Source organism: Syngnathus scovelli, chromosome 10 (genome assembly GCF_024217435.2).
Source record: "Syngnathus scovelli strain Florida chromosome 10, RoL_Ssco_1.2, whole genome shotgun sequence".
Lineage (NCBI taxonomy): Eukaryota > Metazoa > Chordata > Actinopteri > Syngnathiformes > Syngnathidae > Syngnathus > Syngnathus scovelli.
Window position 1 is genome coordinate 8,974,578 of NC_090856.1, and position 16,887 is coordinate 8,991,464.

Consider the following 16,887-nt stretch of genomic DNA (forward strand, 5'->3'; position numbering starts at 1 on the left):
TTGAAGATACTCATGTAACCACATGGCAGCAGGACCTGCAGGTCACTCTACAGTGGGCATTCTTGTTGTCACTCAGATACGCTCTGCCACCAGCCCAAGGTCGCTGCATTGTGGCCAAACCAGTGTGAGGCCAATGTGTGATGCCATTGTTTGTGCCTATCTGGCGAGGTACCCAAAACAATAGAAAGTGCCCTCTTTATGGTGCAATGCACTTGTATACTGCAAACTAACGACAACCTCAAGATGAAAATATTTTCGATGATGTGAAAATTGAGGGCTATCATAAATGTACAGAATGTGGTTCTCATTCAAATGGTCAGATTGCTATGACCCATCAATATACCTTCATAAAAGGCACATGACATACTTACCTGGGGAACGAAACAAAAAAACTGCAATTAACACATTGAATCACAGTAGAAATCTGCTGGAAAATAAATTCATGTAAAATTATTCTCACAAACACAAATTTACACTGTCATTCTATTTTGTACTTTAATTCCTATGCTGTACGTAAGAAAAAAAAATAGTAGGTACAGCTTAGTTTTTAAACAGCAGCCATAACCCCCCCAGGGGCATCGCTAGGTTCATCTTTGTAAGAAGCTCTGTCACAGACAGGAGGGAATAAATGCAAATTTCTGTAATGCAACTTGCTTATTAACATTACATGAGTGTCTCTCGGCTCTAGCGGAGACCAGAAGGATGAGAAGGATATCAAAGCAGAGAAGATGGGGAAAAAAGAGGTCACAAAGCTTGCAAGCTTACAGCCTTACAGTATTCATTAGCTCGGACTAAGACGACCTCCAAGCCCATTTCCCCACCTTAACATAACCAGTCCAACAACCACCCAAAAAAAAAAAAAAAAAGTTACATTATTTCATATTTTTTCCTGACAATATATATACGTATATAAAATGCACGGAAGACACAGACGGAGATGGAAGAACACGGGTGAAATGGGTATGTTTAACACAGACATCAGAAAACATAGATCACACAGTAATATTATTCTTTTTTTAATGGGGCACCAACAGAATTATCACCCTATTTAGTCTTAGGGATGGTGTTGTGAGAGGTCTTGTTATACTTAGGATTAAGATATTTAAGGTTATATTTATATTGTTTCACTGTGATGGTTAAACATCTTACCTCGAATCGGGGTACCCTCTGGAGGAGACACAAAAATGAAGACACAACATAGATTTAGTTATAGGTTAGTTGTAGAGTTATATTTGGCTTTGGGAGTGGATCACTGGAACTGGATTATAACCCTTATAAGGCTTTAGGAAGAGCATATTTTTATACAAATAAAAAAATAATCTCTCCCACTGCTGGTATCACAAGGGGATTTTATAGCAGAGGTCCTCCACTTTTTTATTTCTCTCTTGACTGTACGGTCCATATTAAGAGCAAAAACTCAATGCATCATCGGCAGGGCTTGGCATTTATTTAGTACTGGCTGCAAGCAAGGGTGATAAGACATTGCTAGGGCATGACCTTACGCCAGCATAGTCTGCTCCCGTGTCATAAGCCGTTTCCCAGCCAAATGACCTTGAGTGGGAGGTCTGTAAACCTGTTAGTGGTGTCTCCATAATATCCTGGGTATCTATATTACAAACCTGCTGAGGTGATAATGCAGTCTGCAATGATCTAGTTCAAACTGTACCTTCTGGGAACCACATGCTAAATCAAACACCTTGAAGTTGTTAGCTTTTTTTTTTTTTTTTTTTTTTATTTCCACAAATCGTAAAACCCCTAAAGTGTTATAGATAGACACTTCATCAACAGCTTCAACACTCCTGCTCGGTCATTTTGTCTCTTGCTTTTTCCCATTGTTTTGTTTCTCTTACGCAGTGTCCTTGCCTATTCAATGTTTATTGTAAGTCTATTGTGTTACAAGCTTGACTGCAGGCCAAATATCCCATTAGGGACAATAAAATACCCAGCTTATCTATTCACTCACTGGTGGGCTTTTTAAAATGTAGCTGTGAGTTGTTGCTTGGATGTAAAATGCATCCCTTGAAGGCAGAGCCATGAATTGTTGGGGACAGAGATTAACTCAAACCCTCTCACTCTGGCATGCACTACATTAAACTGTTCTTCTGCCCATAGCAACATTGTTATCCAACTGTTTTTGAAAAAAAAAATTGACTCGAACTATTTCCCCATCTTTTGCCCTTTCAACTTATCTCTGTTTAGGAATTGTGCCTTTTTCAATTTCACTCTCTTCCATTTGCTTTAGTTGGACAACTTACGACACTATAAGTTTGTCATCTGTTGGAGAGGTCCCGAACCACCTGGCCGTGGGTCTTTTGGTACCGGGCCGCACAGAAAAAAAAAACTTTTTTTTTTTTCTCGACGATCAATTAATTCAGGTCAAGACGCTCGTCTCGGTCACGTAACATGTTTCCTCAGTCGAGCTCGCAAAGCTATGGAGCAGATACTTAATGGTGAGTTATATTTTTATGTTTTTTATTGTAAATTTATTATTTATTTATATATTTACATAAAGGCCAGTCCATGAAAATATTGTCTGACATGTAATCGGTCCGTGGTGCAAAAAAGGTTGGGAGCCGCTGATCTGTTGAGTTGGTCTATGCCAAGAAGAAAGCACAGGGGGTGGATTCTTCACTACATTTGGATTGTATGTGATACCAGCAGATAAGAGCCAATTATTGAGTTTAAGTCTAAGGTCTGCCTGTTTTGTGATGTATTTGTATGTATATATACAGTATATACTGTAAACAGTGTTCCCCCGTTGATCTCTATTGCAGATTTCGTGGCGATTGTTTTTATTGGTTATTATTTTATAGCAAAGTCTACATGTAGAGTTGGGCTATTTCAGTCAGTGTATTACCATGCTGTGTCGAAATATGCCAAGCAGCACCAAGGTCTACTAGAAGAGATGCATTGTATTTCAGAACAAGAAGAACTTAGCACTCTTATTTGGAGAACTGTGTGAGCAAGAGTCAGAACAGGCACGAAGGAAATGAATTATGTTTTCATAAGGTTGTGTCTTTGAATAACTTTAATTTGCATGTGGGAGGAAAAAAACATAAGAAGAAAAAAAAATCCTATAATGGATAGGTGACTCTACGCCTCACGATAAACAGGGGCTCACTGCACACACCAATATGTACTGTATGTATACACAATCATACGGAAGTCATTGCAACAAACAGGCAAAACAGAGTAAAAAGTGGCATCATGAAAATGATTTTAACATCCTGTTTAGAAGCCACATAAGGTTAATCACAAGACAATGGACATTAGGGCCCCAAGGAGGTTATATTGTTATGGTGTTAGCATTTCATTAGAGGTTGCAAGAAGCGGTTGAGTTATTTTAATTCAAAGAATATGAATTCTTAGTTGGGAAGTTAAGGGTGTTACTAGTTAAAGTTTGGATGAGGTGAAGGGTACTGTTAGGAAAAGGTTGGGGTAAGGTTATGGGTAAGAAAGCAAGTTTGTAAAAGGGATGACAATCGCACATAGGCCTATTCAAACTTGTGACAAAAGGGGATGGGGATTGGTGAAAATAAACAGGTTCGATAAGATAAAGGTACTTCATTTAGAAACAACAGAGATCAATAGATATGCTAGGGAATTATCAAAGGCATCTTTTCTGTTTTGGTTTAAAAAATGCGTATAGAGACAGAGAGACAATGAGAGAGAGAGAGACAGAGAGAGACAGAGAGAGAGAGACACAGAGAGAGAGAGAGAGACACAGACAGACACAGACAGACAGACAGACAGACCTTTTGAAGCTTTGGTCCGTAAGAGGTTGATCAGCTTACATTGACAATGACCTAAATACACCTCAACAAGCGACTGACTTATCAGCTGTGGCATTATTTACTCCGCTGATCACTCCAGATGTTTGCTAAACAGCCCTCTAAATATATTAGAAATATAATTCAAGGCCCTATCCTAGGTGCAATCTGGCCTGAAATGTCCATCTGCATACAAGAAAGATGGATTGTCTGATTTGTTAAACTTGTTTGACTTGAGTTGACTGTTCATAGTGTATCTGGATAAGATCAGATCGTCCCCTCAGATGTACTGGAAACGTAAAAGAGCAGTAAATAATATGGATCTTGCAGATTTTTTAGCTTAATCCAAAAGTAATATAGGATTCTAGCATATGGGGCTGAGAGTTTCCATTCGAAAAAAATAACAAAAACTCGGGCCTTCCCAACCTTCAGGGCATTTAACCTGATAAGGCCAGTGAAAACAAGATGTTTGCAGCTAAAGCTCACTCAGTAGGAAATGTCAAGCTCCCTCCATAACTCTGGAGGAACTCCTTGCGGGTAACACACAAAAATATCACTGGCCTGGCAGTGTAGCGTGATCTGGACCATTTTTGTGTGTGTGTGTGTGTGTGTGTGTGGGGGGGGGGGGGGGGGGGGGAGGGGTAAAACTGTCTTTGTACATTTAAATTGGTCTGTCAATTTATTAGTAAGTTTGTCTTCTTGTTTTCTGTGACTTTTTCAAATGGGGTATTGCACAACCAAATAACATATCCACAGGCTGACTTATCTTGACCTGAATACTTTATTTTTACTATGACAAAGTGAAATTTGGAGTTACCTTCAAAGGCTTGAAGGCTTGCCTGGAGCAAACAAGTAAACAGATAACACCCCTTTAGAGGCAGTTCTGATACCTATATTGTGCAAGCTCTTCTATAAAAAGTATAGCAGTGTTATTAATAACTTCATTTTTAGCATGATGTAAAGATACTATAAAAATAATTTGGAAAGAATAAAAAATCACTATTTTTTGTGAGAAAACATTTTCCCAGGTTGTACTTATTGCTCATTTTACCATGAAAAGCTACCTTCATGTAGTTGTGATTGCAAGCAATTCTCACGTGTAATTATATTCTTATATTGCAACAAAACGCTAGGTTGGCTAAATTTTGACCCATGTGATCAGCACAAGTAAATCAGCCAAAGCTTTTCTGTATGTTAACCTGACGTTACTTTCCTCAAGATGGAGTACTATGTATATAATAAATTGACCTAGATCAATATGCCTTGAAACAAGCTTGACATTATAAGGTACTATAAGGTTCAAAGGTGACGGTGGTGGAAATAACTGAACAGTGGAGGAAAAGGGTTAAGATAGAAGGTAGAGTAAGGGATGCATGCAATCTGGACAGGAGCTTAAAAATGCCATCTGCTTGAAGGAAAGTGGGTGGGCTTGCATGACTTAGATGAACACTTACCAAAGGTTTCTGTAAATCACAAAGCAAGATGAAAGTAAATAGAGGAAAGAGGAAGAACAACATAGTTGATTTTAGGGTAAGGTTGTAGGTAAGTGCCACTTAAGAATTACAATGTTGACGTTTCAACTTGGGTTTTGTTGTGATTTCAAACATTTTACTTATTTAAGGGTTGAGAGTGTTATTCAACTGAATAATTGTCATGACTTTTTATTTTTTATTATTTTGATCATACTAATTTTGGTGTCTTTTAATAATCAGTTTCAGTTACCATATATTTTGATGTTAGATTGATTGAATGTGGTGAATACTTTGCAATGTGTATTCATTGTGATGTCTCTTAGTTTCTTTTACACACAATTACAGACAAAGTACACAGAGAAAAAGAAAAGCATCCTTCAATTAGACAGGACAAACAAATGCTATTGAAGGAGAATCAAAAGAATGATGACAGAGAAGTTAGATTAGAAAGCTGTCAAAATCGCTGACACCGTGTTAATGATAGTCAAGTAAACCAGCATCGATTGACATCAATTTAAAGTTCTTCTTAACAAACACAAATAACATTATAATGTCCATAGGCATGTGTACCCATACAGTTAGTATTTCATATCCAACCGACGTTATAAGTAATTCCATCAGTGAAATAATATTGTAAAAATAGATGAATAGTAAAATATACTTCATTTACAAAACATACTGAAATCTATCTATTCAATGGTTATACTTACCAAGACTTGCAGTAACTCCTCAAAGGCTTTGATTAGAGCTAATGAGAACACATCCCTACTACACACTGCACAATTTGAAATCATAAAAACCTGCTTATGGATTATTATTACTTCTATAGGTATGTTTCATAGGAGGTAATTGATGCCAATGCAATTGATTTATCTAATGGTAAATAGGGTGGTGAGAAACAATGAATAGATACAGAACTTCAATTTACTCATGTGCAGAAGGTGGTGTGGACAAAAAAAAATGTGCACAGATATTTCTGGGTCTTCTCAGGGTTAAACCAGTGCTGTAGATTATAGTAATTATAAAAGTCATCTTTGCAGCTACACTACACCTTTACACATTAATTGATTCCCTGATTCACCGACGTTTATATTCACAAACTACTACAAAGGAATCTGGGTTGAAAAATGACAAATAGAAGTCAAGAATAAAAATACGCTAATTATAATAAGGAAAAACATGTTTGGTAGTTGTCCATTTCTTATATATGGATAGGGATAAATAACAAGATGGTTTATCAATTATTTGGAGTATACCACACGGGAGGCACAAATGGGACATGAACTCAATCGTGAGACAATTTAGTGGAGTCCGCACTGATTTACATTTGCAGTAAGAGATCAAATAAGAGTCATTGGATTTTTCCAATGGTGACAAATTATCGACCAAAAATATCTACCCCTTGTTGCCCTGGGCCACTTCAGAGTCTGCACTTAATTAGCTATATAATTAGACTTTGCTTTAGTGGGCCTCTCAGTGTGGTTTAATCAATGGGGAACAAGACACAAACATATCCACAACTGTGTTGTGCCACTACAGCTTTAATGCGACTTCACTGACTATGCCAGGGTAGTATTAATTTTTTGACCTTTTTCATTCCTTGACATACTGTGATCCAAATGTATTCTTCGGAGCTACACTCAAAGTCTGTTTAATACCTTGCAGGCATCACCAAAAGTATTTTGGAAGCATTTCATAACAATTCAGGCTATTGTTATACCAACTTTAAAAGCAAAAAAAAAACAAAAGAGTATGTTGGGAATAGAAAAAAATAACATCAACACGCTTATTAGCCTTTCCTTACCTGAGCGTAGCTGTTTGATTCTCCCATCACTTGCACTGGGGTCAATGGGCAGAAAGTCTTTATACCAGGTGATTTCTGGGTCAGGGTCTCCACTGGCGGCGCAGAGCATCGTTGCTGTCCGAGTGCGCTCCACTACTTTCAGCTGAGGGCCCATGTCAATGTTAGGAAAGCCAGGAGGGAGTAGATCCTCTGTATAAGGAAAATGAGCATCATCATCATCATCATCATCATCATCATCATCATCATCATCATCATCATCACATATATACAGAGCATTGCAAAACAGTCAAAACATTTTAGAACTTGTAGACAGTGAATTAATTCCAATTCAAATTATGTGAAAGATAAATAAATGCAAAACCCTTTAACTTACTAGCATTCCATACTTCGGTTTTCAATTGGACATGAAAGGTACAAGACTTGTGTTTTTGTACGAGCTCTCTTGCCTCATTCATCACATTCAAGAGCCATTGCACAAGGGAGGATTATTTCTTTCAATCTTGGATCCCCACAGCTGATAATCATGCATGATTGAGCAATTACTTCACTTTTAATGGATGAGGGAGTGTAGTGTTCTCCATAGTCATTGTCCTCCTTTTGCTGTCACGCTGGGACAATTAGTCCCTTGGGTCAAAACGCCTGACCTTTACCCTGACTGAAACCAAAGTAGTGACTCATTCTTAGATTATGAGAGCTGCAGGGTGTAGTGCCTTGAGCCGCAATATGCATCAGAAGCTCAAGGCCACATCACAACTCTGAGAATGACTAAGAAATTGGCCAGTGCTACATAGATCACTGGCCATTTAAAGAGCCAGTGACCTAATGTCAACATTGCGTATATCATGGTAGTATCGGCAACCAGGAACTACTGAATTGGGGGTAACGAGGGACAGTAAGTGGAGTCACAGCTGAAGCACTAGGTAAACAGTAGGGCAAGTGGCAAGATCACCGCCAGACGCGGTGGAACCCCCAGGCTAAGGCCATGTACCACCCACCCCTGACATTACCCAGACTCATGACTGTGATGTCCTTGAGCAAGACAATGATAGCCTGAATTGCTCCCTGAGTGTTACATTAGTCCCCTGTTCCACTGTGTGCCAATAACTGTGTGTTCACTACAGTGATGAGTTAAACAAAGACAAGTTTCGTGAATATACATGTAAGCATTTACAGTGTATCATGACAATATTGTCATTCTTCTATTCTTAAAACTAGACTGTCAAGCAGCTTTTGGAACTAAAAGTGCCAAGATCAGTGCCTACTAGTAATGTTTAGAGCCCACTATTTTTGACTGCAATGTAAAAGGGGCGTTGATGTCAGTTTGGTATGCACAGAAAATGAGAACTTTTATATTTGTTGCTTAAAAAGAGATGCTTTTGGTTAATGTTGGTTGATAATCAACAGAAAGGAACGATTAAGTCTAATATCTGTTATTACCATAATCAATAAATGCAAACATAACATTTGAACAATAAACACACACAAAATGCACTATGACTGGAGCACTTGGTTATTGACTTGTGAGAGTCTTTTCAAACGTAAAAAAGTACCGTATTTTCCGCACTACAAGGCGCACCTAAAAACCTCCAATTTTCTCAAAAGCCGATTTATAATCCGGTGCGCCTTATATATTGACCAATATTGAGCCACTACAGCAGGCGTGTCCAAATATATGGACTTATATATGGACAAAGTTTTAAAATAGGCCATTCAATGAAGGTGCGCCTTATAATCCAGTGCGCTTTATATATGGACAAAGTTTTAAAATGGGCCATTCATTGAAGGGGCGCCTTATAATCCGGTGCGCCTTATAGTGTGGAAAATACGGTAGAATCTTCTACAACAACAGACATTTGGTTACCTTCAACTAAAGCTGGCATCAGCAGAGCATGATGAATATTTCACTGCTGAGTTCAAAGACATACAGGCATTTACACAATTTTCGGCTCTACTGCTGTATCCTTTCCATCGATTATTAATGATCACCGCTGTATAATCTTTTTATATCGAGTCACCCTGAAGCTTAGAAAGCGATTGCAAACTACATTTACCTTCTGAAACTTCAGGACACGAGAGTGCAATATGTTCTCACAAAATCCCTCTTCTGTATGTCATCAATGATCTATGTTAAACGTGCCATAATGGTGCGGCACTTTCATTACCTTCTAGCCAAGTCTGTCTGTCTGTCAGAGAAGGATTACATCACGGTCTGGGCTTTTCCCTGTGTCTACCGTATGATATACTGGCTGTATATGAGGCCTATCTGCGCTTTCAGTCGTCAACCTACAAGATATGAAAACTATAAATTGGAGTCAGGACAACCCACAGTTAGAATGTTGGAAACATTCACTGAAGAAGTGGATTTGACACGAATAAAATCAGTCACGTGACAGAGGGAATTTGTTTCAGCTTTGGACATGAAAAGGTGAGCAAACAAGTCTCCCAAAACAGCAGTAAACCAGAAGAATCTTATATATAATTTAATATCCTTACAGCTGCTCTGACTTGATGCACTTCGGGCTGCTTTTCCTGAATGCTTGTTGTTGCATCCCCAGGAATTGTCAGATAGCATCTTTCCTCAAGCTCACAGGCTCTGTCAATAAAGGCGGCCATGCAAAAATAAACAGATCACTCATCGAAGGAGTGCTACTTCTGTTATCCGGCCTGACTGTGAAGGGAAGGAGAAGCCAATAACACACATTGATGCTATCCTACCTATTCCCAAAGGCGCGCTCCACCATAAGTCTTGTAATTGCATTTCTTCTTTGATGTGCACTTTTTGTGATGACAGATCTTTACAGGGCAAATAGAATCAATGGAAGTGCACTATCCATCAATGACAAGGCATTGTTTATTTTACCAAGAACGGCCTTTACCACTTAGGCCAATAATCATTAGACTCCAGGTCGCAGGGCGTCCACCTGCTGAGCTTATACGTTTAATTATGCAGCAGGTTTTGAAACACATTGTTCAGGTTCTTTCATTGCAAAACAGGCATCCCAGCAGAAGCATACAGAATCCCATACGAGTATGAATGCACGTCTGTATTGGCAGATGGTAAATGCTAAGGTCAAGCAACAGTTTTCAACTTCACTTACCTTTCGTTTTACTTTTATAACTGTCTATAATTTTGATTTAACATTTAATATTATTACACAAGTGACAGGTGCAAAGCCTTTAATCAGCCTCTGGATTGTTGAGCCGGTGCAGATAATCTGCAGATTCATGCCTGCTGTTGCAGTCAGCATGCTATCATGTGGCCTGCTTAAAAGGTCTGTCCTTTACACTCACTTAACTTTCCGGACTAATCCTCGTCTCTGTGGATCACTGGTACCGAAAAAGTAGTAGTTGCGCCAAAGTCAAATATTCTCAAACAAAACTTAAATGTTAGTATGACTGCAACGATCAGAATGATTTTTAGGGGTTTTCAAGTAACATCAACATTCGGTGTTGTCTGTAAAATATGAACATTCAGCCAACATGGCAACAACATTGTAACTTCAATAACTAAGTCGACATTAAGCAGAAGTGGATTTTTCTCTAACAAAACTTTGATATTACAATACAGCAGACAAATAACTGGACTATGGAAGAGGCTGGGCAAAAAAGACATTCATAGTACAGCCCCAAGGTAAAAACGCTAGCCAAAAATAACATGCATGTCTGAATGCATTTATTAGATGTAAAGATTGACGGCTTTAATGTTGATACCTCTGATCCATTCCAGATATCATACGATGGTGGGCAAGCAAAACTTGATTTGTGGCCACTGCAGAAAATGCTATGGGGAGCACCACCATCCCCCACACCTATTACTCATATTATTATTTTCACTTACTGAAATGATTTAATTCCATCAGAGGCATAATCAGGTTAACTGATTACCCAGTGCCACAGCATGGAGACACAGGTTATGAGCAGATATAAGCATCAATATTGCAAAGGGACGGACGGCTAGGAGATTGACACAGAGAATGTAAGCAAGAGAGAGATTTTAGCAGCTTTTAGCAATGTGTTTTGACAGTTATTTTGTGATACAGCTATAGCGACAAATGTTTATTTTACAATGTTTGTACTCACACATCAAAGCATTTGGAATTGCAGTCCCCCAATTCTCTATTGCTATCCCTGTTGAATTGCTTTTGAGAGATACAAAATATGATGAGGGGAAAGAGGCACAAAGAGATCTCAGGGACATAGAATAGCAGCACAGAGGGAATCTAATCATAGCGATTCTGGCCCCATCGTGGCTCACCCTCTCGAGATACACATCTCAGTTGAATTATGGTTGTTATACAGCTCACCCTCCACCTTTCCACATTTTGCACCATTGTGAGAGGGATATGTTGCATTGGCATTCTTGACATCAAATGGATATCATTTACTGTACCTCTAGGTACAAAAAAGATACACCCAGCTTTCAAACCATGTATGGACCAGAGTTACATTGTAACCTATTGCTCTGGTAAACTTTTTGTAATAAAATCCATCAGCTTTGTTGATCTCTGCGCATAGCTCAACTACGTACAAATACATATTAGTAAGCAAGCATTGTAAACATGGTCGAGAATTGATAAAGGAGTGAGAACGAAAATGAAACAAAAAAACATTAAACCAATCCACAAATCGGCATCTTTCAAACAGATGTACCACCTCCAAGGCCAGCTTCAAATAGGCAAAAAAGAGATAGGTGTTGCAGCCAAGTGCTTGGTAGGGTGTGAAAAAACAAATGTCAGCCTCCACTACAGGTAGTAACCAATGGCCAAAGTTTTGTCATATATCATAGCCAAAGATTAAAAGTAAATTAAAAGTAAATTATGACAACTTTATTATTATTATTATTATTATTATTATTATTATTATTATTATTATTATTATTATTATTATTATGTCTTGCATACATGTGAGCAGGACCAATGATAAATCACAAATGCCTGATGAGGGGAAGGTAAAGACTACGTTAAATGTTAAAAAAAAAAAAAAAAAGGGAAATGTTTGTTTTTCTTTTTTTTTTTTTTTAAACATCTCTCTGTCTTTCCTTATCTATCTTGTCAGGTTCCTGAGGCGACTGGGCCAAGACATGCACACTCCAGGGGGACAGTAGATGAGGCCAGGGCCATTACAGGAAGTGCTTCACCGAAGAGAAACGTCAACCAGTCAGGTCTGGTTTAGTGGTGGGTGGTTTGAGTGTGAGCTTCAGGAGGGCGGGAGTGAGTGAATCATGTGTCAGTGCTCCACACAGTAGGTGTGATTATGCTAGTCCACAAGCCTTTCTAAAATCTAAAGGCCTTCATTGATTTTGAATTTTAATAGTGGAAGTTTAGGCCATAATTAAGAACTGATACACACCATTTACCTAAAGTAAAACATGATGCTGGTAATGGACCATATTTTCTACTTGTATCTAAAAAATAATGGAAATTGCTCTGACAATTTGCTTATAAAGCAAATTTTTGTGAGTTTAAATTAAAATCATTAGTCATCCATCCATCCATCCATCCATCCATCCATCCATCCATCCATCCATCCATCCATCCATCCATCCATCCATCCATCCATCCATCTGCCAATCCATCAGTCCATCAGTCCATCAGTCCATCAGTCCGTCCGTCCGTCCGCCCGTCCGTCCGTCCGTCCGTCCGTCCGTCCGTCCGTCCGTCCGTCCATCCATCCATCCATCCATCCATCCATCCATCCATCCATCCATCCATCCATCCATCTGCCAATCCATCAGTCCATCAGTCCATCAGTCCATCAGTCCGTCCGTCCGTCCGTCCGTCCGTCCGTCCGTCCGTCCGTCCGTCCGTCCATCCATCCATCCATCCATCCATCCATCCATCCATCCATCCATCCATCCATCCATCCATCCATCCATCTACCCGCTCTATCGCCCGTCTGTCCATTCATTTTCTGAACCGCTTAACCTTACAAGGGTTGTGGGTGTGCTGAAGGAATGATGTGTATGAGTGTAGATGGGGGTGTCTCTGTGTGGGTGTCGGAGTCATTTTTTTTCTTCAAACTGTCCTATTGCTGTTTTGTTTTATTTTATTTTTGTTGTTGTTTGCAAATTAGATTAAATTTCTATGAACAAAAGGTGCTGTGTAAACACCTTTTCGTTTGATTTGATGTGTTTATCTGCATTGCATGGTTCATCTCATCTTATACAACAGAACATCAAGAGGAGACCATGTCCTATTTCCATAATTGGAAAAGGATTTGGCAATAGATGGATGTGCGAGACTATGCTCGTAGGTCATTGTCCTAGGGAGCATTCAAACTCACGCAATTATGCGACTAATGATATGATTGGAAAGTTGTCTTGATGAAGAGATCAACACGATTGAATGAATGTGGTTAGAAATGAGCAGAGGACTACTCAAATGGCTTCCAGGTAATTGCTTAATGTTAACATGCAATTTGGAGGTGACATGTATATGTGGCAAAAAAGGTTGAAAGAGGATTACAGCTTTCAACACGGTGACAGTGGTTAGACTGCTAGGTAAATACACCACTTAGAAAGGTTAAAACAAGAGAATGTGTATTGAATATTTATAAGCTAGTTCACTAGAAAAGAGGACAAAGAATAATTCCTTCTGCACTCTGCATTCGGCAGATTGGTGAGTGATATAAGAGAAGCTTGAGCATTCTAATAACAATGGGAGGTGTCGCCAAACAACTTCCAAAAGTCACTGTTCTATGAATCAAAGCTTTTAGCACTGTCGAGCCTTCCGAGATTCCTGCCATTTTTTAAAATTCTCTAAATCAGGGGTGTCAAACAATTTTTTTTCGCGGGCCGCATTGTAGTCATAGCTTCTTTCGGAGGGCCATAATGACTGTCAACCCAAGTAAATGTATGAGCACCTCATATTATATACAATAGAAGCTACAAAACAAACTGACAACTCGTTTTCAAATCAGACGAGTACAAACTGGTCAAATATTTAACAAAAAAACATATTAAAAGTGAAGACAATTTGCAATTCTAGTAATGACACGAATTTGATGCACAATTTGTCTTCGCGGGCCACATAAAATGATGCGGCGGGCCGTATCTGGCCTCTGGGCCTGGAGTTTGACACCTGTGCTCTAAATATTGGTACCATACATAGTTTTTAAACACCAGTTTCTTGTAATTGAGTATTTAACTTATTGTATTGTATTGTATCTTACTGTACTATATTTTTGCATTCAAGAAATGAGATTCATAAAATGCGCAGGCTGAATATTAGCAGTGACATTACATTCGGCCTTCAGTTCAATCAGTTGTACCCAGAGGGTCTACATCACAACCTCTGTGGAGAACAACTTCAGTCATCTGGGCTTGTAGATCATTTATATGTAGAAGAGAAGATAGTTACCCCATCTTTTCTTTATGCATGAGATGGGCCACTCAGAGGTCATCACTTGCACCGATTCTAATCATCACAAACCACCTTTCTTTCTCAACTCACTTTTTTGCTCAGGTAAGGTAAAAATATTGATTAGGTTTCAACACATTATGGTGAACATGGGCTGAAAATTTTAGCTCGTTTTGTTCATTTAATTGCCAAGCATAATTAACAAAAAGAATCACCGATGTAAAAATTGACATGGCAGCCATTGAAAAGCGTGGCAAGATCTTTTTTCATGGCATTTATCAAGTTAGAGAAAGGACCTTTTCAAGTGGAATTCCTTACTGTGCTGGGAGGAAACATTAAAAATAGCCTTTCACAAGTGAGCTGCCCAAAACAATCAAACCATTTAGCAATAATCTCAAAACCACGTCTAAAACACTTCCCCCTCAGGTCAGTCCCCAGACAAATGACTCACATATTGGGACTTTCCAGCCAATGACAAATCAATCTGAAAACCTGTATTGCTTCTTGTACAACTCACTCTCTCCCCTGCTCTTCATCATTCTCTTTCTACCTCTCTTACCTCCCTCGACCACAGGGGTCTTACATTGACTCTGGTTAGATGTACGGGGTCATGGGGGTTACTCTGCTTGAGCAGGAAATATATAAAATTGATGACAAAAGCTCAGAAGTCATCCACCTTGAGTTAGAGGCTCACTTCACTTATCTTTCTCCATCGGTCCGGGCTTTTCATTAACTCCATCCGTCGCCTGTCTTTTTTCTACTCATCTTATATCTCCAATGTTAGCTTCAAATTACATATGACTACAGCAATACAGTTTCCAAGGATCAAATAATTTGGGTGCCATCAATTCTCATCTGCAGAAGTAGCCATAACATTTTCTAAGCTTCCAGTCTACGACAACAAATACATGCTATTCTGGCTTAATGTACAAGGAACAAAGTATGAGGAAGAACCAAAGAGGATTACTCCGTATAATACTAAAGTGATGATACATAATTAATAATTATTCAAGGAAGTACATACCACTTTTTATGTGATATTATTTTTTGTAATAATTCCAGTTAAATAAATAATGATCTCCTATCCCAGTGGTAGGTGGGGTACACTCTGAACTGGTTGCCAGCCAATGGCAGGCCACATAAAGAAGACTGACAGTGTGTTTTCAAAGCAATTGAGTAAAAATACAAAATAAATAGGTTGTCAATAACTTCAAAAATAATGAACAGAATCCAACACAAAGAGTGGCAAAATAAAGACTTTTAGATGGTGGATTATTGTTTCAACAAAAAGAGATATTTGTTTACCAGCACTACCAAAATCCACTTCCCACATTGTCAGTCTCAAAAAGTAAAAATTAGTATACAGTATACTGAGAGAAATATATTTTACCTGTTTCTACTCCACCCGATGGGAAATTACCCTATGAAGAAGGAAGAGCGAGACTAAAAATATATTTAAGGAATCAGTGGGGTGGATAAAAACCAGGCTTGGGACTTGGCATGCTGAGAGAAAAAGCTTTGGAAAGACTTTAGAGAGATGCTGATGAGAGACCGAACGGGTTTTATTGGTTCCACCTGGTTGGGAGTGGTAAACCAAGTGTATGCCTCACTTGAGCGCCTGCATACTATATTCCACTACTCTTGCAATACAGGAAAAAAGTAAGTACAATGAAAACCTCTTTTAATCGTAACTTCTGGTCCTTGAGAAGGTTTGTGGCAAAATTCATTCATACAGTTCTAATCGCAATGCTACAGGGTCCAGCAGTCGAAGACAAGTACACAAAGCTAAAAACTCTCATTCCTCCAAACAGCGGGAGCTCTCAAGTAGAAAGGTTTCCTATACTCCTGACATGCGTGCATGTGGGGGGGGGGAGAGATTTTTTTTTAAAATAAACCAAAGACGTGTTTAATATGTTACTACAAATACTTTACAAGTGATGGATTAATGATAAAAAATGATTTTACATAAGCTCTGCTGTTTTTTAGAATTTCAAGAATAAAATGCTCCTATATATTTTTTGACTCAAACGGTGTGATATCGGTATGGTATTGGGGGCCAAAAAAAAGGGGTCGGAATATTTTGGGATAGCCATGACAGCATCTCAGTCAAAGATAGTCAAACTTGCCCTTGCTGAATAGAAAAATGGGTCATTGAAACTCAAGTGCCACTAGTCCTTTTGGAGCAGGGGTGTCAAACTCATTTTTCTTGCGGGCCGCACCGTAGTCATAGTTTCCCTCGGAGGGCCATTATGATTGTCAACGTCTTCTGTATTCACTATAGGCTACAAAGAAACTGATAAATAATTAGTTTTGAAATCAGAGAGTAATAAAAACTGTTCAAATATTTTAAAAAGACAAATGATAATAAAAACAGCAAGCAATGTCTATTTTTTTAAAAAGTGAAGACAATTTGTAATTTTAGTAATGATACAAAGTCGATGCAAAATTTGTCTCGCGGGCCACGTAAAATGATGTGGCGGGCC

General features: G+C 38.7%; 1 protein-coding gene across 17 annotated transcripts in view; it reads right to left on the bottom strand.

Moving 5' to 3' along the window:
- ptprsa (protein tyrosine phosphatase receptor type Sa) overlaps positions 1–16,887 on the bottom strand; it is a 168,860-nt gene that overhangs the window by 63,010 nt on the left and 88,963 nt on the right. For all 17 annotated transcript variants that reach the window (XM_068652274.1, XM_068652276.1, XM_068652278.1 and 14 more), the window contains one exon: positions 7,047–7,235. In XM_068652274.1, the coding sequence (XP_068508375.1) occupies positions 7,047–7,235 (189 nt within the window). The remainder of the gene's footprint in view (positions 1–7,046; positions 7,236–16,887) is intronic.